The 23,357-nt window shown below is 38.6% G+C and overlaps 1 protein-coding gene across 2 annotated transcripts in view; it reads left to right on the top strand.

The window, feature by feature from the left end:
- TRIM36 (tripartite motif containing 36) overlaps positions 1–22,240 on the top strand; it is a 43,155-nt gene extending 20,915 nt beyond the window's left edge. The window contains exons 3-10 of one of the 2 annotated variants that reach the window (NM_001206726.2): positions 112–437; positions 3,277–3,423; positions 7,486–7,581; positions 10,743–10,996; positions 11,228–11,352; positions 14,878–15,168; positions 18,277–18,574; positions 20,163–22,240. In NM_001206726.2, the coding sequence (NP_001193655.1) occupies positions 112–437; positions 3,277–3,423; positions 7,486–7,581; positions 10,743–10,996; positions 11,228–11,352; positions 14,878–15,168; positions 18,277–18,574; positions 20,163–20,517 (1,892 nt within the window). In that variant the 3' untranslated portion in view covers positions 20,518–22,240. The remainder of the gene's footprint in view (positions 1–111; positions 438–3,276; positions 3,424–7,485; positions 7,582–10,742; positions 10,997–11,227; positions 11,353–14,877; positions 15,169–18,276; positions 18,575–20,162) is intronic. The other variant, XM_024997722.2, reaches the window with a different exon arrangement.
- Positions 22,241–23,357: the final 1,117 nt, after the last annotated feature.

Here is a 23,357-nt window from a genome sequence, read left to right as displayed (position 1 = left end):
TCTTGGAATATATATGTAGATACATACCTTTGCAAAACATGACTCCTTTTTTTTTTCATTCTATTCATTTTCCTACCTATGTAACTAAACAAGAACTTATTAATTACACAGGCTGGAAGCGCAATTCACTGACCCCTAGGACAACCACTTTTCCTTGTCCTGGCTGTGAGCATGATGTGGATCTTGGAGAGCGGGGTATCAATGGTCTTTTTCGAAATTTCACTTTGGAAACTATTGTTGAAAGATATCGGCAGGCAGCCAGGGCGGCCACAGCCATTATGTGTGACCTTTGTAAGCCACCACCTCAGGAATCCACAAAGAGCTGCATGGACTGCAGCGCAAGCTACTGCAACGAATGCTTCAAAATTTACCATCCGTGGGGCACTGTAAAAGCGCAGCATGAGTATGTGGGTCCAACCACGAACTTTAGACCCAAGGTGAGTGACGTTTCTATGAAGTTAGTGTATTAAACTTAATATGATGAGATGAATTATACCAAGTCCAGAACCTGACAGAAGGAAAATAATTTTAAAAGCTGACAGGAGAAATTAAGGCCTTATAGTTGGAGTTGCTGCTGCTGCTGCTAAGTCGCTTCAGTTGTGTCCGACTCTGTTCGACCCCATAAACGGCAGCCCACCAGGCTCCCCCGTCCCTGGGATTCTCCAGGCAAGAATGCTGGAGTGGGTTGCCATCTCCTTCCCCAATGCATGAAAGTGAAAAGTGAAAGTGAAGTCGCTCAGTTGTGTCCGACTCTTAGTGACCCCATGGACTGCAGCCTACCAGGCTCCTCCGTCCATGGGATTTTCCAGGCAAGAATTAGTGTGTTGCTAAACGTCCCCAGAGCTTAGAAGGCAGTAGTATGGTTCACTCTTATTAAAACACAATGATGTACAATACCTGAGTATTTGTAATGATTACTGAGAAATAGAGGAAAAGTTCTGTCAGATATACTCTCTATACTCTTAAGACTGAGATAGTTAAAGTTAAAAAGCTTTTGTCCTTTAATATGACAAGCCTGTCATTGTCTAAAAGGTGTGGTTGGGCAATATCCTGACATTTTTAGTTACCTAAATTGTACCATGAATAAATAAGAGTAATTACAGCCGAATAGTTTGAAGCTTATGATATAATGGTTATATAGTATCTGAAGTGGAATTTGCATTTTTAAGTATTTGGGTAGTTTCTGTAATAATGTACAAAGGAACTTGATGAATGAGGTTATAGTTGTCTCTGAATGGATATTTATTGAAGCTAGATAAAGGATACATTGTGATTTATTTTATTATTCTTCCAGGTAAATAAATAAACATTACTCTGTTTTTTGAAAAAGGATTCTATGCATTGTGGTTTGCCCTACTATGTGATTCAAAAGCAGAATGTGTTTTTGACATCTTCACTTAATACTGCTTTCTGATTTTATATAGATTTAAAACATGTAATTGATTCTTTTGATTGCTGTTCTCATTCCCCTAAACCTAGTAACTTGTGTGAATATGAATTCTATTTATGTTGTTAAACGTAAGACACTAAGCATAAGACATTTCCATAGAAAAATGGAAAAAAAAAACAGTCTTCAAAGTTGTCTTGAAACTGTGAGCTGAATACTTCTCATTTCTTATTAAATGGGGTAGGTGTGGTGGATTAAAACAAGAGCAGCCTGCGCCTGTGCTTTTTGGAATGACTTCTTTCTCAAACTGTGCCAGTGTAGCAATAGACTTCGGAGAAGGCAATGGCACCCCACTCCAGTACTCTTGCCTGGAAAATCCCATGGACGGAGGAGCCTGGTGGGCTGCAGTCCATGGGGTCGTGAAGAGTCGGCACGACTGAGTGACTTCACTTTCACTTTCACTTTCATGCATTGGAGAAGGAAATGGCAACCCACTCCAGTGTTCTTGCCTGGAGAATCCCAGGGATGGGGGAGCCTGGTAGGAGGCCGTCTATGGGGTCACGCAGAGTCGGACACGACTGAAGTGACTTAGCAGCGGCAGCAGCAATAGACTTATTAAATACTTTAAAATTCGCTATTATATTCCTTAGCTCAGCTTAAATGCTTAAGGTCATAGATTTTTAAAAATTTATGACTTCAACCTAGTGTTTGATGTGTCTTTTAAAATATTAATTAAATTGATTAGTACTATTCTATCATGAAGGAACCTATAATTATTAAGTATGTTGGGCTTTAGTTTTTAGGAGTTAATTTCATAAAGTTGACCATTTTTGAGTATAAATTATAGTCTTGTTCTGTTTACAAATGTAAGATTGATAAGAGAATGAAATGTGAAGAAGTTATATTGAGGAGAAGTTTTTTCCCTCCAAGTGTTATTCACTGTAGTAAAATTCTAAAAAGGTGTCTCTTATCCTATAGAATATTTACTTGTAATTTTGAGTTCTTGCATTCTTTGCATGAAGCGAAGTTTTATATTCTAATTGTAATGGCTTTGAGAATGTAGGAACCTGGATGTGCCTAAAAATTTGAAATCTTTTCCATTATTTTTCCTGGAGCTACATATTAGTATTAGGACTTTTTGTATTAGAATTAAAAAAAAAATTTCTAAGCTATCAGACCAGTTGTAGCTGCTTAAAATATTATCTTGTGGAATAATTAACAGCTTTTTGATTAAAACAATCCTTTTCTTCCAAATGAAAACAGCTATATTATATAAAATTCAGTTTAACTATGATGATAGTTTATGGAATAAATAAAAAGGTAGAAACGAAAATCAGGAAAGCACAGTCCTAAATTTGTTCATTGTGTGGGTAAACAATATGTAAAACCAAGCATTTGGAACCTTGTATGATGAAGTGTTCCAAGTTCCTTAGTGACAGATTTCTTGTGAGGATAATGAAGCAATAGGTTCTCATGGTTGTTTGTTTTAATACTTTATAAACATTGATCATAATCATGAATAATTGCCTAGTCATTGTGGTCAGAGGACCTTTCTAGCTTGTTTAAGCGTTTTACTTAAGTCTGATAGGAAAGAAATTTTCAACTCCTTAGCACTAAGTTTAGGGGAAATAACGTTTACATAATTACTTGACCATTTGAACCCTTAAATTAAAAAACAATAATTCTAATGTAGACAATTTTCATACAATGGGCCAAATGCTTTTATTTCTTTTTACTTTTTTATTTCTTTTATTACTTTAGATGGCTTTAGTTAGTGATTTTATAATGCAAATCCTTGTGTTTTGGTACTTTATCCAATTACTTGACATCTTTTGAGTGTATGTAATCTATGAGGACCCTTAATCCCACTTTTATCCTTTGTTCAATAGATTTTGATGTGCCCAGAGCATGAAACAGAGAGGATAAACATGTACTGTGAACTATGCAGGAGGCCAGTGTGTCATCTCTGTAAGTTGGGTGGGAATCATTCCAATCACCGCGTAACCACCATGAGCAGTGCCTACAAAACCTTAAAGGTAGAGCTTGTTTTAGAACTAAATTTTGATTCTTTATAACTTTAGACCCTTAACTTTTTTTTCTGTATAAAATCATGGCAGATTGTGTGATCTGTTTTGCTGAAATGAGTTAACAGTCTGAAGCATTGCTTAATGATCTGCTAATATTAGGTTGTTAGTATATGTGACCAGGCAGCTCTTCGTCCTTGTAATGTGCTAGTTCTAAAGTCTGAGTGCTGAGAGGGACAAAGGACTCTTCCTTATGATCCATCCCTGTGTGAGCCCAGCGCCATGACCTTGAGTGTGGTTAGTAGCTTTTTGAAAACGCTTGATTCTTGTTGCTTGCCAGTAGAATAAGTATAAACTTTTTTTGTCTATTCTGTGGATACTAGCTAAACCTGAGTTACTTGCTGTCTGTTAACATTATACATGGCCCTCTTAATACTTAAAAAAAATTTTTTTTGTTTCATTCTTTTTTCCTTTTTTAAAAGGAATTCATTCATTTAGAAATCTACCACCCATTTAAATTGTTGTCTCCTTTAACAATATATGTATGTGTTTTTGGCATATCTACCTACAGTTTCATGTTTCGTGTTTTGTGGGTCTGTCATGCTCAGCCTGACCTCTTGAACACGTGGGTTACAGGTTTTGTTTATTGTCCACCTTTGTTTACCTAATTCTGTCAACCTCTGTCATTTGTAGGTCAATTTTGACTGATTTTCCTCATCATTTTGAGTTGGATTCCCCTCCTGCCTTGCAAGCCTGGCAACTTTTGATTGGCTGCCAGGTATTGCAAAGCTTACCTTGTTGAGCCCTGGATATTTTTGTATTCCTACAGTTCTTTGGGGGTTTTCTTCTAGTGTATGATTAATTTACTTGGGAGCAGTTTGCTCCTTTTGGGTCTTAGTGTTAAGCTTTCTTAGGCAGGACAGAACAGCATTTCGGTCTGGGACTAATTTTATCTGACTATTAAAGTTGTTTGTTTACTCTTCCCAATGCCCTGTGAATTTTGAGGGTTTTAATGTTTTCTTTTTTAGTCTGACTGGTGGGGAATAGGCACTATTCTCAACTTGTGTGAGCTCTGAAATTGTTCGTTTCAATTCTTGTGGGTGTTATTTTCCCCAGCCTGTGGCAATTTCCTTACACACACGAATTGACCAAAGCTCTTGTGAATAAAGAAGAGAGGCCCTTGGTAAATCTCTGGAGTTCTTTTTTTTTTGTGGCTATCTGTTCTTAGGTGTCACAGTCTATAAACTCTGGCTTTCCCAGACTCTCAGCTCCATTTCCTCTTCTCACAGGAGATCCTGAGCTTAGTTTGAACTCTCTGCATCAGGTCTGGGAAGTCTTCTCCAGAAAATAAGCCGGGGCCACCATATTCCCTTGTGGCTCTGATGGTAAAGAATCCTCTTGCTGTGCAGGAGACCCAGGTTCCATCCCTGGGTCAGGAAGATCCCCTGGAGAAGGAAATGGCAACCCACTCCAGTGTTCTTGCCTGGAGAATCCTATGGACAGAGGAGCCTGGTGGGCTACAGTCCATGGGGTCGTAAAGTCTCGGACATGACTGAGCGACTAACGCTTTCACCATAGGCTCATCTTGTTTCCCATCCCTCAAGGTCACTGCTTTTTGTTTCTTGATGTCCAGTGTCTTGAGAGCTGTTCCATTTGTTCTGTTAGTTGTTTCAAGTGAGGGAGTAAATCCTGTCTTAGTTTTTCTCTTGTGCCTCACACTGGCAATATACCACTGTTTGCTAATTTTAACTTTGGCTTCTTTTTTGTTTGTTTCTTACTGGTTGAATATTACACAAGTTGTCCAAAAAAATTTTTTTTCTGTTACCTGGAATTAATCTTTGGCAATAATATACACCTAAATTAGCCTTTGTATTCTGTTGTTAATTTCTCTCATTTATGTTTCAGACTTTAGAAAAAATAGACTCCCTATGGAGTTTTCAGTTTATTCACTTTTTAGTAAGGATAAAATAATTTGGGTTGGCTAAAAATAACAAGAAGATCTCCCAAGATCATCCTTCTTACTTGGTTTTAGGTTTTATGTCAGAGGGCTTCATGATCTAGGTGACAGGTTTATGATATTTCAGTTTTGCTCACTGGAGTGTTGCAGGGGGTGATTACACACTCTGATGGGCCTTAGAGTCTCCTGGGACACTTGGTAAAGTTACAGAGGCCAGTGCTGACCTCCTTCAAAGAGCTTGGGCGTCTGTGTTCTCATGGGCTCTCAGGAGATTGGTACTTACCAACATCTGAGAACCAAGCTAGCTTTGAGCAGCTTTGGGTTCCTTGAGAATTTAGCTTCTCATCATTCCTGGAGAGCTGGGGTCTTAGTAGAACCAAGGGGTTTAAACCTGCTCCCCAGATGAGATGAGCTTCCCAGGTAGAGTGTCTAGTATCTGTGTCTGCTGCATATACTTTTTGGAGGCTTATGAATAAACGGGCCACTGATTCTTGGTTAAAACAGATCTCGTCTTAACACAGACTGCCCAGGTTTAAGGGGACTCGGAAGACTGGAGCTGTCTCAGGTAAAGGCTGCTGTGGGATGTGGACTTGCTCTCAGCACCACAGCTCACTGGAACCGCTCAGACCTTGGACCGTGTTTCTGAATTCTGTCCTCTCTCCTCCTCTAGCCTGTTTAGCCCTGCTAACATCATCTGTTGACTTAGAACTAAGTCCAATTCAGTTTAATTGTCCAAATTCCTTTCTTTGCTGCTGTAGCTAAAAAGAGTGCCAGCACTCACACTCAGTGGGTTTGGTCCTAACCTGGGCCAGACAGGGGTGGGGTCCTGGAGGAACTGGCGTCTTCCTCACGGCCTGGTGCGGAGGCAGGGCCTCTGCCTGTGGCAGCGTGGTTAGTGTGCATGAGGAAGTTTCCAGTTCAGCCTCTTACTGTGTCATGTTTGTGTTCCGCTTTGGTTTCTTCGTCTGTAAAATGCTGTATTAAGACACAAGATTTTAATGTCTCTTCTGATCCTTAACATCCTGCAGTTTCCTTCTTGGTCCCGTCCTGCCCTGATTCCTCAGAAATCTTATTCCTCCACCTAACAGGCCTTTCCTCTGTCCCTCTATTGAGTCGTGAGGGAAACTCACTGGGTCTGATCCTGGGTGTCCCAAAGAGTTGTAAAGGTGGGTCCTGCCAGAGAGACCTGTTACTTTGATTTGTGTACACTTTCTCTTACCCTGTAACATGGTCTAAGTAGGGGAAAAAAAAAAAGATGATATAGGAAGGAGATTCATTCCTAAAGCTTTAATTCTCTGCCCTGCTTCTTAATAACCCTTTTCAACCCTTGGTCACCAGTTGTGACCAGGAATGCCCAGATCTTCTGTCAGGGCTACAGCTTGCGAGGTGTTTTCTGGATTTTCTTAGTCTTGCTTAGACTCAGAATACGTTGTCTGTCGTAATTTTTTAGCCTGTCTTACTTCAGGGTATGGTTGTTGGTTTTACAATCCATTTTGGGCATACTGTGTTCTGTGGACTGTGCTAGTAATCTCATTGAAACCTGTGACTGTCTCTGTGGTAAACTGTGCCAGTGCCGAATGACTGCTTCATAAACAAGCTATGCAGTAAGCTCTGCAAGTTACCTATTACACGTCTGTGTTTTCGTCACTGCATGTGGTATGGCTGTTGAATGACCATCTAGGCTGGGTGGACCATGCAGATTATTTTGAAAGGCTCTTTGTTTTTTTTCTGTTGTGTGTGTGCTGCGTCAGTGTTCATGAGTGTGTTGTAAAATCTAATGGAAGAAAACACTATTTGGATTGCTACTCTTCTATTTACTTTGAAGCTTTGTGAGGCATCATTCTGGGAGTAATGATGGGAGACAACAAAACGTAGTTTGTAGACTCGGAATTTTTGAGTGCTTTACCCTGCTCTTTTTGTTGGTGTGTTTTTAGGTAACCTACTTCTGATTGCTCGTATCTTTGGGCCTGTGTGCTTAAAGCCAGTGACTGTTTACCCGGGGTTAATAACAGTAATCATTAGAGTTGAGAGAGGAGGATGCTGTGTTAAGAAAATTCTGCAAGCCCTTTGTTCCACTTCTCTTTCTACTTATTTGTGTTTCTGATATGTTCTAACAGGAGAAGCTTTCAAAGGATATTGATTACCTTATTGGCAAGGAGAGCCAGGTGAAGAGTCAAATTTCTGAGCTAAACTTGTTGATGAAAGAAACAGAGGTAAGTGATATTTTTCTTTTCTTTTATATTTCAGAGGTGAGGTTTGCATATTTTTAATTCATTCATCTAGACATTCATTTATTCATTCATAAAATCCTTAAGGTATATTATGAGCTGGGAGTAGAGTTGTATTAGATTTCCACCCTTGCTTTTCTGGGACTAGGAAAACAAAGGTAAGGAATGGAATGCTGTGTGATCAGTGCTGATAGAGGTAGTGATTAAATGATACTGAAACACAGATGAAAACATTATTTTCCTTATGTTGCTACTTTTGAGACCTATCTTTTTTTTTTTTTTTTGAGACATGTCTCAAAAGTAGCAACATAAGGAAAATAATAGCTTTCAAAATTATCTATTTTTTTTTTTTACAAAACTAACAAATTGCATTTGAAAGATGTATGTTAATAGGACTAGGTTTATTTAAATTTCCCAGATATTCTTAAATATATACCTGTCATATGTTCACCAAAAGACATGTATTAGAATGTTCATAGCTGCAAAAAAAAAAATAAGAAAAAGGTTTTTGTAGCTGTGTTATTTGTAATAGCCACAAAATGGAAAGCACTCAAAAGCCCATCAATAGTGGAATGTAAATAGCAATGATGAATGAATATCTACAACTGTGGGCAACGATGTAGATAAATCCTGCACTAATATGAAGGGAAGATGCAAGACACAAAGGAGGACTCGCTGTGTGAGGCTAAGAGGCGAAACTAGGCTGTGCTGCTCAGGAGAGGAGCTGCTGAAGAGGCGGAGGGCCAGTGTCCGGAAAGGCTACATGGGGTAGCTTCTGGGATACTGGTAGTATTACTTAATCTGAATGCTGGTCACATGGGTGTGTTCACAAAGACTCTGTGATCTTACACTTACGTGTACATTCTTCTGTTTGCATATTATATTTCAGTAAAAAATTGGAAAAATTGATAGCATTTTAAAAATATAGCAAAAGAGGATAGAATTAGGTTATTTTAAAATTATAAATATTCTTCACTGACTTTGATCCCTGTTTTCTTTTCTTTATTTGAAATAAATTGAAGGTCATTTACTCTTGATCCCTTTAAAAGTTTTAATTAAATATAAAAATATTCTGACTAGCATGAGACTTACATCTTAAAACAAATACTTTCTAAAAGTGGGTTAAATTATTGAAAAATTGGGTGAATTAGCACATTACCAGTATTGCTTTAGTTTTTAATATTTTGTTGATTGCTTTCACCATCCTAAGTAAGTTGGTTTTATGTGTAATTTAAAAGGTAGGGTTTTGTTTTTCATATTTGTGTCTGACTGACAAACTCTTCACAGTTTAATCCCTAACACGTGGCACATTATCACCCAGGCAGGTGGCACATACCACCCAGAGATTGTATCTGTCGTCATTTTAAGTTTGTCCTCATAGTTTTCTCAGTCATCTGCCTTTATTCTTTAAAATGTATTTTTGGCTGTGCTGGGTCTCCACTGCTGTGCAGACTTTGTCGTGCTGCGGCGAGCGGGGGCTCCTCTTGGGCGCAGTGCAGGGGCCTCTCATCGCAGCGGCTCCTCTCGTTGTGGAGCACAGGCTCGAGGGCGTGCAGGCTTCAGTACTTGTGGTGCATGCGCTTAGTGCCCCCACGGCATATGGACTCTTCCTAGACCAGGGATCAAACCGCGTCCCCTGCATTGCCAGGAGGACTCTTATCTATTGTACCGCCAGGGAAGTCTGCCTTTACTTCTGAGATAAGGAAATCCAGTGCTTATTTTTGAGTTTGTCATTCAGTAGCTTGAAAACTGAGGAATTCAGGCATTAAGTATTCGTGTAGGCACTGACTCCTTGAGATCCTGGAGACATCATTTAACATTTTTTGTACCTTTGACCTAAGCTGTATTTGTAGGGTTATCAGTAAGAGTCTTCTGTACTAGAAAATTTGTCTCTGTTCTCGGTGAAGATTGCGACACTGTCTTCTATCTATAATTATACTTTGCTGGAAACAGCCTCCTCTTTACCTGTGTATAATGATATTTCTGAATTTAATGTGCTATGTCACTGAAAAACTACCAGAATGTCATCACTTTCTTTCTCTCTTCCCATCCCCCCTTTAAAAGATTGGCTGTTGGGGTTAGAAAACAAGAGAAGGAAATCTGGAAAAACTTTCCTTTCATTATAAATGTTGGCCAGAAGCCACTGAAAAATGTACAGTGCACTTGTGCCATATATTGTCAGCTTTTAAGAATGTTCTCGAAGACTGTACTGTTGGCTGCTGTTATGAGTGTATTATGAGTGCTTGTAAGTGCTTTGCAGTCTTATTTCCAAAGTCAAGTCAATCTCTGATTTTGTGGACATCCAAAATGTTCAATAAGCATCTTATAGAGAGGATCATTTTATGGCAAAGTAGTGGAACAGCTGTGTATATGGTGAAAATATGTGACATTGAGGTATGCATTTATGTATTAATGAATAATCTTTCTCAATCTTCAGAAAAGCCTACATGGTCTCTCTTATCCCTAGTTTTCAGAACAGAAAAATAAGAATAAAGAAGTTAATTTGCATAACATGTTATTAAATCAGTATTAATTAAATTACAATTTATTTATAGTTACTGGGTTGTCTGAAAAGTTCATTTGGATTTTTGCATAAGATGTTACAGAAAAACCCAAATGAACTTGTTGGGCAACCCAATATATCACTAATACTAATTTGAAGAGAAAAGTTACAATTTTATATCTTAGTAATGTAATTTTTTTCAGTTTTATATCTGTGGGTTACCTTTTTAAAAAATTGGAATATGGTAGAAAGAATAAAATTTCTTGAATTAGAAATGAATAAATAACTGCAGATTTTTTTTTTCCTGTGTCCTTAGTTAAATCAGATAATTTCTGCCTATGTTCCTTCATATACAGATTGAACGTTGCTTTTTATTTCATTGAATACATTGTTTATTGCTGAACTTTGGAGATTGAAAGCTTAAGGAAATACAGTTATTATAAAATCACAAACTGTGTCTAAAAGTTGCTCATCATCCCTCATTAAGTGTATTTGATGTCAAGTTATTGTTCTGACAGCTTCAAGGTGTCAGACAAAATCTTCTTCCTTCCAGGATTTGGGTTTGTTGTGCTGAATTTTGACTCCTTATGAAAAGGCATTTGGATTTAGCAGATAAGCTAATGCTTTGCTTCTTTTACAATAGTGTAATGGAGAGCGGGCTAAAGAAGATGCAATTATACATTTTGAAAAGCTCTTTGAAATCCTAGAAGACAGGAAATCATCTGTTTTGAAGGCAATTGATGCTTCTAAGAAACTAAGATTAGACAAATTTCAGACTCAAATGGAAGAGTACCAGGGGCTGCTGGAGAACAATGGGCTCGTGGGGTACGCTCAGGAAGTGCTGAAGGAGACGGATCAGTCTTGCTTTGTCCAGACGGCAAAGCAGCTCCACGTCAGGTATTTTGATTTGAACTGACAATCTCTCTAGCCGCATCATTAAACACTGCTCCGAGTTTCCGCTGTAGCTCTGATGGCTTCGGAATGCTGTGCCGTGTGCAGGACCTCTTGCTTCACTCTTAACCGAGTGCTGAGTGAAGTTTTCTTTAGTTAATCTCATTGCAGATGTTTAGTCTGATTTGCCTTTTTAAAGAATCATTTTTATATAAAACATTTTATATCTGTCTATAGAATACAGAAAGCTACAGAGTCTTTGAAGAGCTTTAGACCTGCGGCTCAAACTTCTTTTGAAGACTATGTTGTTAACACATCTAAACAAACAGAACTTCTTGGAGAATTATCTTTTTTCTCAAGTGGTAAGTTTTAATATCCTTATATCTTCGCTTTTTTGGTTGGAAATCATACTGTGTAGATGACACATGGGCTTTCCTGGTGGCTCAGCGCTAAAGAATCCGCCTGCCAGTATAGGAGATGCAGGTTGGATCTCTGGGTCGGGAAGATCTCCTGGAGAAGGAAATGGCAACCTACTCCAGTATCCTTGCCTGGGAAATCCCGTGGACAAAGGAGCCTGGCGAGCTACAGTTCTGGGGGTTACAACTAGTTGGACTCGACTTGGCAGAATACACACAAATTCTCTTCAGCTTGACACTATAAAGCAGCAACTCAGTTGCCCAGACCTTCCTATCCTAAAATTGTATGCCATTTATGTTTTTATAACCATGTTTTTATGCCCCAAAGCTAGGTTCTATTGGTTTGTATGTTTTTAAACATTGTGTGAATGGGCATCACACTGTATGTGTCTTTTTTGGTAAATTGCTTTTTTGAAAAATTAAGTTTAGGATAAATATTTGTTAATATATGAAGTTCTGGTTTACAACTGTATTTTAGCTTTACTGTTCCATTATATAAATAACTTTCCTACTGAGCGACAGTCTGTTCCTGTTTTTTATCTGTTGTAAACAGCTCTATCAAACATCTTAGTCAGTGTTTCTCTGTGCCTGTGTATGAGTCTCCCTAGGGCAGAAGCCTGGAAATGGTATATCCAGGTTAAAGGTGACTCTAAGATGTTTAAGCGTTTACAGTGCTGTATGAGTTTGCTAGGGCTGCTGACACGAAACACCACTGATTGGGTGGTTTAAACACCAGAAATGTGTTTTCTCTGATTCGGGAGCCTAGAGGGCTGAGATGAAGCTATTGGCAGGGTCGGTTTCTCCTTGAAGCGCAGGTGGCCGTCTTCTCCTTGTGTTCTCACACAGTCTTCCCTCTGTACGCATCTGCATCCAGATTTCATCTTAGAAGGACTCCAGTCATACTAGTCATTTGGTACTAGGTCCACCTCACTGACCTGATTTTAACTGTGGTACTTGTTTAAAAGCCCTCTCTCCAAATAAAGGCACATTCTGAGGTATTAGTACCAGGGGCCAGAACCTTGCCATGTGGATTTTAGGGCACATGGTTCAGTCCCTAATGATTGCTTGTGTTTGTGTTCTGCTGCTCACCAGTAGGGGGGTAGTCCGTTCCTTTTTCTTCTCGTCTTGTTCATCTCCTTCAGACTTCTCTCCATGGTGAACAGTTACACTCTTTGGAAAAGGATCTGTGTGTGTCCTTAGTTGCTCAGCTGTGTCCGACTCTGCAACCCCGTGGACTGTAGCCCGCCAGGCTCCTCTGTCCAGGGGATTGTCCAGGCAAGAATACTGGTGTGGGTTGCCATGCCGTCCTCCAGGGGACTTCCCAACCCAGGTCTCCCGCATTGCAGGCGGATTCTTTACCATCTGAGCCACCAGGGAAGCCCAAGAATACTGGAGTGGGTATCCCTTCTCCAGGGGACCTTCCTGACCCAGCAATCGCCTGCATTGCAGGAGGATTCTTTACCAGCTGAGCTACAAGGGAAACCCTTGGAAAAGTATAAGCTTAATTATTGTGTAGATACAGATGTGTAGATTTGTATTTAGTCAAAGGAAATATGTCTTGTTAAAAAGTTAAATACTGAAGGATTATTACTATGACCATCTTTCTCTTCCAGTCAGTGCCTGAATCTCCTTTTGACTATATACTTTTCTTATCTATTCTCTTTTTCCAAAATGTATACTTGAATTGTTTTTTATATATATGTTATTGTTTGTTTACTTAGGAGTACAAGGTCCTTCCTCCTCTGGGGCAGGGGGTCCCGGAATTGTCTTTCGAAAGAGGAGATTGAGGTTGGCTAATCTCAGGCTATGCCAGTGCATAACGCAGAACCAGTAAAACCTGTGGGTCAGGATGTAAAGTGGTCACCCGTCTTCCGCCTGCTGGGTGCTCTCCTCACTGTTCCCTGCATAACATTTTTTTAGTAAGCTGTGGTTTAAAAAAAAAGAAAAGAACAGAGGTATAGGGTGAGGCATACCAGTCATGATGGTTGTTTTTTTTTTAACTTTAAAATGTAGTTTGGATGACTTGTTAGATCCCTTGACTGCACAGAGACATGCACAGACACACTTACGCTGTCCATTGCTTGTACGCAGCTGGAGGATAAAGGAAGCTTCTGCTGTTCATTTCACGTGTTTCTCTGTGATTTGATACAAACGTGTGTCTGTTTCTGTGTGCGTGTGCATGTGTAACCCTTACAGCTTATTTTTACCATATGACCAAAGCAGTTAAGCTGTTTGGAATTTATTCTATGGAAAAGATGATGAATACACACAAATATTTAGCTGTGAAATTTTTATCATTGTATTTTTAGTGAAAAATTAGAAACATGTTTCTGAAAATAGTTAAGTGTTGCTATAGTGGGATACCACTGGGAGAAAAATACTGGCAGGAGCTATACAAAATTATTGTAGTGATAATCTTTGAATTATTTAATTTGTGTGTGTGTTTTATGTAGTTTCTGATTTTCTTACAAAAATGTGTATCTTGTTAATGCCAAGAAAAAGTCATTTTAAATTGCTTTGCAATTCTGAGAAAGATAATATGAAAGGAAATTATATAACATTTTGACATTATTATACTAACCAAACTTAGATTTTTTACTAAAGGTAGTAACTAAGTTACTAAAATAACTTAAAAGAGGACAGAAATTAGAAATTTCACATCCAGGGTTGTTATTTCAGTAAATGGGCATTGAAAGGTATATGGTTAAAAATTTTGATTTATGACATTAAATGGCACCCCACTCCAGTGTTCTTGCCTGGAGAATCCCAGGGATGGGGGAGCCTGGTGGGCTGCTGTCTATGGGGTCGCATAGAGTCGGATATGACTGAAGCAACTTAGCAGCAGCAGCAGAATTAATATGGAAAGCTAAAATTGTTTTACTAATTTTGTCTTATTTTTCATTCTTCTTTCCCCTTTCAGTTTTAAACATAAATATACACTTTGAAAATCTCTATTTTATTTATTACTTTTCTTTTAAAATTTTATTGTAACAAAACTTATCCTGAGATCCACCCTCTTAAATTTTTGATACAGAATGTGGTTTTGTTGTCTATCGTCACAGGGTGTACAGCAGATCTCTAGAGCTTATTCATCTTGCTTAACTGAAACTTTATGCCTGTCTATTAATAAGCACACATTTCTCCCTGCCCCCCAGCTCCTGGTAACCACCATTCCAGTCTTTGATTTCATGAATTTGGCCCTTGTAGATACCTCACATAAGTGGGATCATGACATGAGCATTGGTCTTTCTGTGTCCTGTTCGCTTCATTGAGCCTGTCCTCGGAGTCCATCTGTGTTGTTGTATTTGTAGGAATTATTCTTTTACTTATACACCTTATTATAAATACAGAAAGTTCTTGGACAACAGAGAAATCCTTTAGTTTTTGTCAATAAATCATTTTTACTGAGGAAAAAAATAAAGGTTCTGAAATAATAGTTTAATATTGTTTTCTGTTTTATAATTCTTTCAGGTGTAGATGTGCCAGAGATCAATGAGGAACAGAGCAAAGTTTATAACAATGCTTTGATAAATTGGCACCATCCAGAAAAGGATAAAGCTGATAGCTATGTCCTTGAATATCGCAAGATTAATCGAGATGAAGAAATGTTGTCTTGGAATGAGATAGAAGTGTCTGGCACAAGTAAAGTTATTTCCGATCTGGAGAGTAATTGTAACTATGCTTTCAGAGTAAGAGCCTACAAGGGTTCCATCTGCAGTCCTTGCAGCAGAGAACTGATTCTTCATACTCCTCCAGCTCCAGGTAGTGTGAATACTGGGGATAAGAAAAGCGTACAGTTGGAAGAGACCATGATAAAAAATAAACCTGCTGATGTGTCTGTGCAGACCTACATTAAAGCCACCTCTCATTTGTAAAAGATTCTAGAAAAGTAGATTCTATATCCAGCTAGGATTTAGAAATAGAATGAATACTTGAATTTTACCATGCAGGCTGAGAATAGGATTAGACTTCTAACTGATAACAGATACAGAATAACATGACATTTGAATGTGTAGGGTTATTAATTTGGAATTAAAATAATGTAAATGCTACCTTACAAGTTTTATATAGTATAATTCTATTTTTTGATCAGTTTATAGAGATCTCTATTAGCATAGGATCTGGGTAGATATTTTAGAAATTTATTGGTATGATAACATGAAGTATAATTTTAGTTAACCTAATTCTGACTTGTCTGGCTTTTCTAACCCAGTGATTACCAGCCCATGGGGATGGAAGGCACATATTAAAGCCACATGGATAGCCCTCCTTCCCCTTCCCCCCACACTGAGAGCTCCTTCTACGCAGCACTGCCTCTCCTTTCCAACCTGGTAACCACCGATACTACTTAAACAAGGCCTGTACATTTTTATAGAATGAGAATGACTTACAGGTTAGTTGATGTTCACTACAGTGTTTCCACGGAGAAGGGACGTATAGAAGCAAAGTTACGCTCATCCTGGTGACCAGGAAATCATTTTGCCCTTAGACGTTTCTTCACTTGGCTTTTAGACCCCATCGCGCCTGCCCATTTTAGTGGCTTATGTACCCATATTTTGTGCACTCTGCCCTTCCTTGCCGTTTTGTCCAGGGTGTGCTATTCACTCTTTCTTTTTCATGTATATTGTAGCTAATTAAGAAAAAACAACAACCAAATGCATAAGGTTGGCTAAAAGTACTTTTCTTGAATTTTAATAATATCCATAAGAGAGTTTTAGGGTGCATTTACAAGTATTAAGTAAATATTTTATGGTTTATGCAGTTTCTACTTTATTTTCTAGTCTGACTGAAAGCGGAAGGAAAAAGAAACCTGAAAGCAGCTGCTGTTTTCAGTGACGAAGTGGAGGGGGGTGGAGGAGGGGGAACATTAAAAGCTGTCTTCCTTTTCTCTGGGAGAAGCCATATGAATAGGCTGACCATCTAAATTTATTTTGCAAACTGGGAGACATTTGAGATTGAAAGCAAGCGTGAGTTGTCATGCCAGGACAAACCGGGAAGACTGGTCAGATCTCATTCACGGAAAATGGTTTTAGCTTGTTAGCAACATGGCAGCCCACTCCACTTTCCTCGCCTGGAGAAGCCCCATGGACAGAGGAGCCTGGCGGGCTACAGTCCATGGGGTCGCAAAGAGTCAGACATGACTGAATGTTAAAATTTGCCATTTTAGCTATTTTTAACTGGATGCATCAGTGGCATTAAGTACATTCTGTGCACCCATCATTATAGTCTCTGGAACTTTTTCATTTTTCCAAATCAATACTGCATCCATTACATGGTAACCCCTCCATCCACCCTTCCTTCTGCCTCTGCCTCTACGAATCTGCCTCTTCTAAGTACCTCGTGTGTGAATGGATTTGCATAATCCTTTTGTGACTGGCTTTTATTTTCAAGCTTCCTTCATGTTGTGGCACCTATCAGAATTTCCTAACTTTTTTAGGTTGAATGGTATTCCATTGCATGTATATCCCACTGTCAACTTAAAAAAAAAAAAGCCCAATGTGAGAGTGTTATTGGGGGCAAAATGAGGACTGCAGTCTGGGAAAGCAGCCACTCAGACAGCTCTGAGAAACTGCTCCAAAGAGGCAGAGGGGAAGGTCAACACATGTATGATTTTGGTGAAGGGAGAATCCGTGCAATCAAGCACATATTTTTTTATTTTTCAGAAGGTTTCTGCTAGTTACAAGGAGCAGTCGTCACCATGAAGGATTTTAGTGCTTTTTTAGATAGGAGGCGATAACAAGAACTGGGCTCATAAACTAGGCTCCTGAAAATAGAGCAGTCCTGCCAGTCTGCCCTCCCCGCCCGCCCCCTGCACCGAGGGCCTCATTTCTGTTCTCCACCCTGAACTCATTTCAGGGGTGTTGAAAACCGGCAGCTGCAGCAGCACATGATTTAATCCTTGCAGAGATAGACGGCAAGTGCCAGTGGCAAGTGCCAACTTGAAGTTGACACCACATTTTCTTTGTGCGTTCATCTGTTGACGGGCATTTGGGATGTTTCCACTTTCCGGGCTAGCCGCCAATGAATGTTAGGCTTAATGGGTTTAAGTTGATAGGCTTAGGAGAGTAGTGTTGTCTCCATTCTGCAGTTGAGGAAATTAAAGTTTAGGTTAAGCTCCAGTTAAATGTTTGAGCTAGGAATTCAAACCCAGGTGTCTCTGAACCCAAAGCTTATGCTTTTTTTTTTTTTTTTTAAAGCAAAACACTTTCTTGTGTCTGCTATCTTGATTGGTAAGGAGAAGACCTTATTAAAATTGCTAATATTTTCTGTATTTGTAAAATTTGGGCTTCCCTAGTGTCTTGGTTGGGAAAGAATCTGCCTCCAATGCAGGAGACCTGGGTTTAATCCCCGGGTCAGGAAGATCCCCTGAAGAAGGAAATGGCAACCCACTCTGGTATTCTTGCCTGGAAAATTCCATAGACAGAGGAGCAGGAAAGGCTGCAGTCCATGGAATTGCAAAGAGTCGGACATGACTGTGACTAACTTAAAGACAAAATTTGGAATAAATTTTAAGAAAACATGCAGATATTTTTGAAAATATACAACCCCTTATTTTAGGGATAAAAAAAGAACAGATTCAGTAGTATAAGGTGTTTACGTTTGCTGTATCTATTCCAAGGAGCTACATTCATAAATTTCTCCTACATTGAAAATGTTTCTTCCACTTTGAAATTACTGAAAATTTTCAGGTACAGAGAATTTGCTGGAAATCGTTTCTGAGTTGGGGTTTTGGTTTGTGAATAGGGTAGGATAATATTCTTCCTCCTATCTCTTTTTAGTAATTTCTGTTTGAAAGCCTGTTAAATTTAACCATAGAGTGTAGAAATGCTAATAAATAATTTGCAGGCTAATTTTAAGCTCTGTTTGCAGTTTTCAGTTTCCTCTTTGATGAAAAATGCGGCTATAATAATGAACACCTCCTGCTGAACTTGAAGAGAGACCGTGTGGAGAGCAGAGCTGGCTTTAACCTTCTGCTTGCTGCGGAGCGGATCCAAGTGGGTTATTACACCAGCTTAGACTACATTATCGGAGATGTTGGGATTACTAAAGGGAAGCATTTCTGGGCCTTCCGTGTGGAGCCGTACTCATACCTGGTGAAAGCGGGCGTCGCTTCCAGTGACAAACTGCAAGAATGGCTCCGGTCTCCCCGGGACGCAGTTAGTCCAAGGTAGAGTCTTTTATTGCTCTAGAGCTTGATAATTCTTTAATTCTGTAAAATGTAAACATCCTGGTTTAGCACGGCAAGCCTGAAAGTGGACTTGGATTTACTTCCTGCATTTAGAGTATTTAGTATGTAGAGGATGCCTTTCTCAGATTCAGAGGTTTTGGCTGTGCTTATGTGGCTGGCTAAGAAAAGATGTCACGTCGTCTTGTATCACAGTGACTAATGAGCTTTAGCAGTTAAATTCTAATGCTGTGAGGAAACAAGTCTTTTTTGGGTACACCTCTTGATTATGGTATAGCTTCGCAATTTAGAATATTCAAAGGCTTTCATATCAGTTCTCTTAATTATAAATAAAATTGCATAAATGTTTTTTATTTATTTTAGTTGCTCAGTCGTGTCCGACTCTTTGCGACCCCATGGACTGTAGCCCTCCAGCCTCTTTGTTCCATGGGGTTCTCCAGGCAAGAGTACTGGAGTTGGTTGCCATTCCCTTTGCCTCTAAATGCCATATTTCACAATTGGTGCTAAATGGATACAGTTTCTTTAAACAGTCCTATAAGTACTTTAAAAATTTGGTCACGGTAAACATGCTCCCATGGCAAAGAATTTCAGTTACTTGAGAGTGACTATTTAATGTTCTGTACAGTTTAGTTGTGTTACATGATGTAGTGTGAACTAGTCCAGACAGACAGTTTTTGATCACTTACCTCTACAGAAATCCCAGAGTAACAATCTGAGTGACAGGAAAAACTTGTTGCCCTAAGATGAGAAATTGAAACAATAGTGAAAATTGCAATACGGAAATAGTTTCTTAAACACAGTGGCGTGTCTACTTGGTAAATTATTAACAATGTTAAAAAAGTTTACAACATGAGAAATACTAGAAGTGAAAAGACCTGATGGAAATGGTTGATGTCCTGTGCTCACAAGTGTACTAACATAAGAAGCACCCTGCACGGGGAAAAGTGGAAGGAACTTTGTATCAAAATTTTCTTTAAGGTTTCACTGTTTTATAATCAAAGGAGACTAAAACTCTTCATGATGCTTGCTTGCATCATAGAGCCATGTAGAAAATCCCAACCAGGAAATAACAGTTCTTAGCAGCAGAATGAAACATGCTTTTTTCTCCTGCTTTATTTTGTAGTGCCCATTTATTTTACATAGTCTGATAAAGTTTTTGGATTAGGAGATCTGTGTTGGTTTCTGTTTTCTTATATATGATTTTATGCTATAAATATTCAATATTTGTCAAGCCCCTTCCATTTCATCCTCCCCTGCTTTATTTTTGATAGGCCAAAATTACTAATTATTTCTAACTTCTCATCTGTTTGTTTATATATATATAGGTAAAAATGGGTGATACTTTATGACAGAATTTGGGTCTGAGTCTGTGGTGTAATTCTAAGTGACACTGTAGTCCTTACGTTTCTAACTGATTATGGTTTAGCAGAAAGGTTTTGATGTAAAAGCAGTTACAATTGATTTTAATTGAACTCAATGTATATCATCTGGTGAAAATGTTCTGAAGCGACTTGCAGGCCTTCGGGTGATGATGCAGGTGAGATCCTGCTCTGTCTGTGCTGTGTTTTAGGTACGAGCAGGACAGCGGGCACGACAGCGGCAGTGAGGACGCCTGTGTCGATTCTTCGCAGCCCTTTACGTTGGTTACTATAGGTATGAAGAAAGTCTTTATTCCCAAGTCACCTACTTCTTCTAATGAACCTGAAAATAGAGTTCTTCCCATGCCAACAAGTATAGGAGTTTTCCTCGACTATGATAAAGGCAAAGTGGCTTTCTATGACATGGATCACATGAAATGCCTCTATGAGCGCCAGGTGGACTGCTCGCATACGATGTATCCAGCGTTTGCCCTGATGGGCAGTGGAGGAATCCAGCTCGAAGAATCCATCACAGCGAAGTACCTAGAGTACCAAGAGAACATGTAGTCACACATCTGATGTGATTTAGTATGAAAACTGTGAGCAGAGTAGTGCCTCGGGGTTAGCCTCCGTAACTAATTATATATCATCTGAGCGTTGTGTCACCACACTTATTTTTTGTGTCTGTTTCTTCTTCAAACACAGAAAACCTAAGCAGCCTTTCTGCCTTTCACAAATGCCGGGGAGAGACGTTCTTTCCTAGTTAACACTGAGATGGGTAACTGGACTTTTCTTTTTTATGCACAGGAAATCTAATTTATTTGTATCAGCTTGTGTTGCTGATACTTAGACATTCCTTGTTTTGGGCTGGGGGGAAGGGATCCCAAAGTATTTATTACTCTTCTTTTGTGTTTGGTTTTCATTTTTGTATCATGTTTATGTCCTCACAGAAGATATTTTTTAAATGCCTTATGGATAGAAAGTAGTACTAAGCATGGTGTTGTGCATTTGTTTTTAATAGGAAAACAAAGGTATAGATAGATAAAACGAAAAAGGCCATAGAAATAGTAGTATATTTAAATGGAAAATTATGTATTTAAGAATATATTGCCTAGAAAATGAATACTACTGTTTGTTTTCTTCTGAGACCACAAACTGTAAGGACATCTTAGAGTTTTCTTGGCTGGTAATGCCTGTACTTGCATGTGTAAGAAACATGATTTATTGCAGGAAACACAGAATCCTTGGCTAACACATGAAGCTTTTCACTTCATATGATTTTTTGGGAAACTTTTTTCTTCAATTTTTTTTTTTTTTTTAGTTACTCTGTGAGCATATTTGAGCTTATATCAATATTTATTTTTCATAAATACTAGTGACAATAATGATGCCATTCTTTTGTTTTTTGTGTTTTGTAATTTTCATTTTGGGACACAAATATTACATATCAGATTGTCCTGGTTTATGTTTACATATTTGAAAAGTTCACAATATATTTTCAGTGTCATTAAATATGTTATAAAACGTGAAGTAACTATCTGGTCAGTTGTATGGCATTTTCTATGGCTCATTGGTAATAGGTATTTATTATATAAGGAAATAAAAGTATAGATTTGTTTAGAAATAATAACTGAAATCATAATGACTGTGTATACCCTTCTTAAAAGTCGAAAGTTCTTTGAAGAATTACATTTTATCTAAATTTTATCCTCATTTTTGAAAGATACTCTTTCTTGGGTGGTTTTATTTAAACTGGTTAGTTTTTTTAAAGTTAGCGTATTCAGAAACTAAGACCGTTAAGTATATTTAGCGTTAATCATTTCGGAATTCTTTTCATACATTTTAATTGACTAACCAAAACTCTTAGCTCTGGCTTTTTCGTTGTTGTTATATACATATATTAATGGAAATCTGTTATTCAGGTTGGTAACACTAAATTAGTACCTTTTCCCCCAGACCCAAGAAGGAAATATCATGGAGAGTTTCAGTGTTTAGGAAGCTTTGTTCCTTTCCCACCTATGAATGGCAATCTATGACGTAGGCTGAACTGAACAAATACGCGGTGTTATGCGGGTCGCTGTGCAATAAAGCCGCTAACGTCACATGTACGGTAATGTCTGATAGTCTCCAGCCTGTGCCGTGCGTAGCATGTAGACATTTTAAATATAAAGCTTTAATAGGGATAAGAAAGCTGGATTTATAAAGGGATATAAAACATTGTATAGTTGCATATAATTGTTCTTTTGAACTTCTTTCATTTTTAATAAAAATTAAAAGTAAGTCAAATGTCATTATTGAAGTTTGCATTCCAGGAGTTCTCAGTGTGTTTACATGGAGAATAGAAGCAGTGTATGAAAAGATGTTTGACTGAATATATTAACCTAGAGGTAAAGTTCTATTTAAAATTATTTTGGGCTTTTGCTAGCTTTAATTCTTGTGGAAGTGATCATTAGAAAAGCTTAACATCAACAGGGACTCTTGAATAATGCAGAATTAGGGGGGAGTCCACTCTGTATGCAGTTGAAAATCCCAGTATAACTTTATGATCGACCTTTTGCATCCTCGGTTCTACGTCTAAGAACCCAACCGACCGGGGATTGTATAGTACCATGGAATGTGTTCACTGAAAAAAAATCCATTGTAAGTGGACCCATGCCGTTTAAACCTGTGTTGTTGAAGGATGAACTGTCTAAACTGATCAGTTGGTCTAATATTTCTATTTTAAAAGTTATCTATTGTTTCTGACTGCTCTGGTTCTTCGGGGTGGCACGTGGGCATTTCTCCTGACGTGGCTCACAGGCCCTGGAGCACACAGGCTTCCACAGCCGTGCCACGTGGGCTTAAGGTCCCTGGCGTGTGGGGTCTGTTCCCTGACCTGGAAGCAAACCCAAGTCCCCGGCACTGGAAGGCACTTTCTTAACCACTGAACCACCAGAGAAGTCCCATTATATTTCTTCTTTGATCTATACTAGGTCAGGTATTTTTCAGATGAGCAGCCCCTCCGTCACATTTATACTCTTCGGTTATGAGGCTCTGGTATAGTTAAGTCTGAATCGCAGTGAATTGTTACTCATGGTTGATGGGTCTTAATTTTAAAATAAATAAGAGTATATTCACAAATAACCCTATAATAGTGTGTAATAACTTCATTCTCATATTCACAACTGCTTTCTTGAAAGTAGTAGAAATCAGACTATTTCTGGGGGATTGAACACCATCTGAACCTGTTACTCTTCTAATAGCCCCCGTCATCTGATAGCCCCTGAGAATGCACACTGTGTGGAAATAGAATCAGTCTTTGGATTGCTACAGGAAGCAGTCGTGAACTAGTGTTGTGGGTAGGAACACTCTTAAGAAATGATGTTCCACCAGACAGATTTGCATTCATTTTAAATGAGTTTTACCTG

This window comes from Bos taurus, chromosome 10 (genome assembly GCF_002263795.3).
Source record: "Bos taurus isolate L1 Dominette 01449 registration number 42190680 breed Hereford chromosome 10, ARS-UCD2.0, whole genome shotgun sequence".
Classification (NCBI taxonomy): Eukaryota; Metazoa; Chordata; class Mammalia; order Artiodactyla; family Bovidae; genus Bos; species Bos taurus.
The sequence above is the reverse complement of the archived record's forward strand: the minus strand, read 5'-3'. Positions and strand labels throughout refer to the sequence as shown.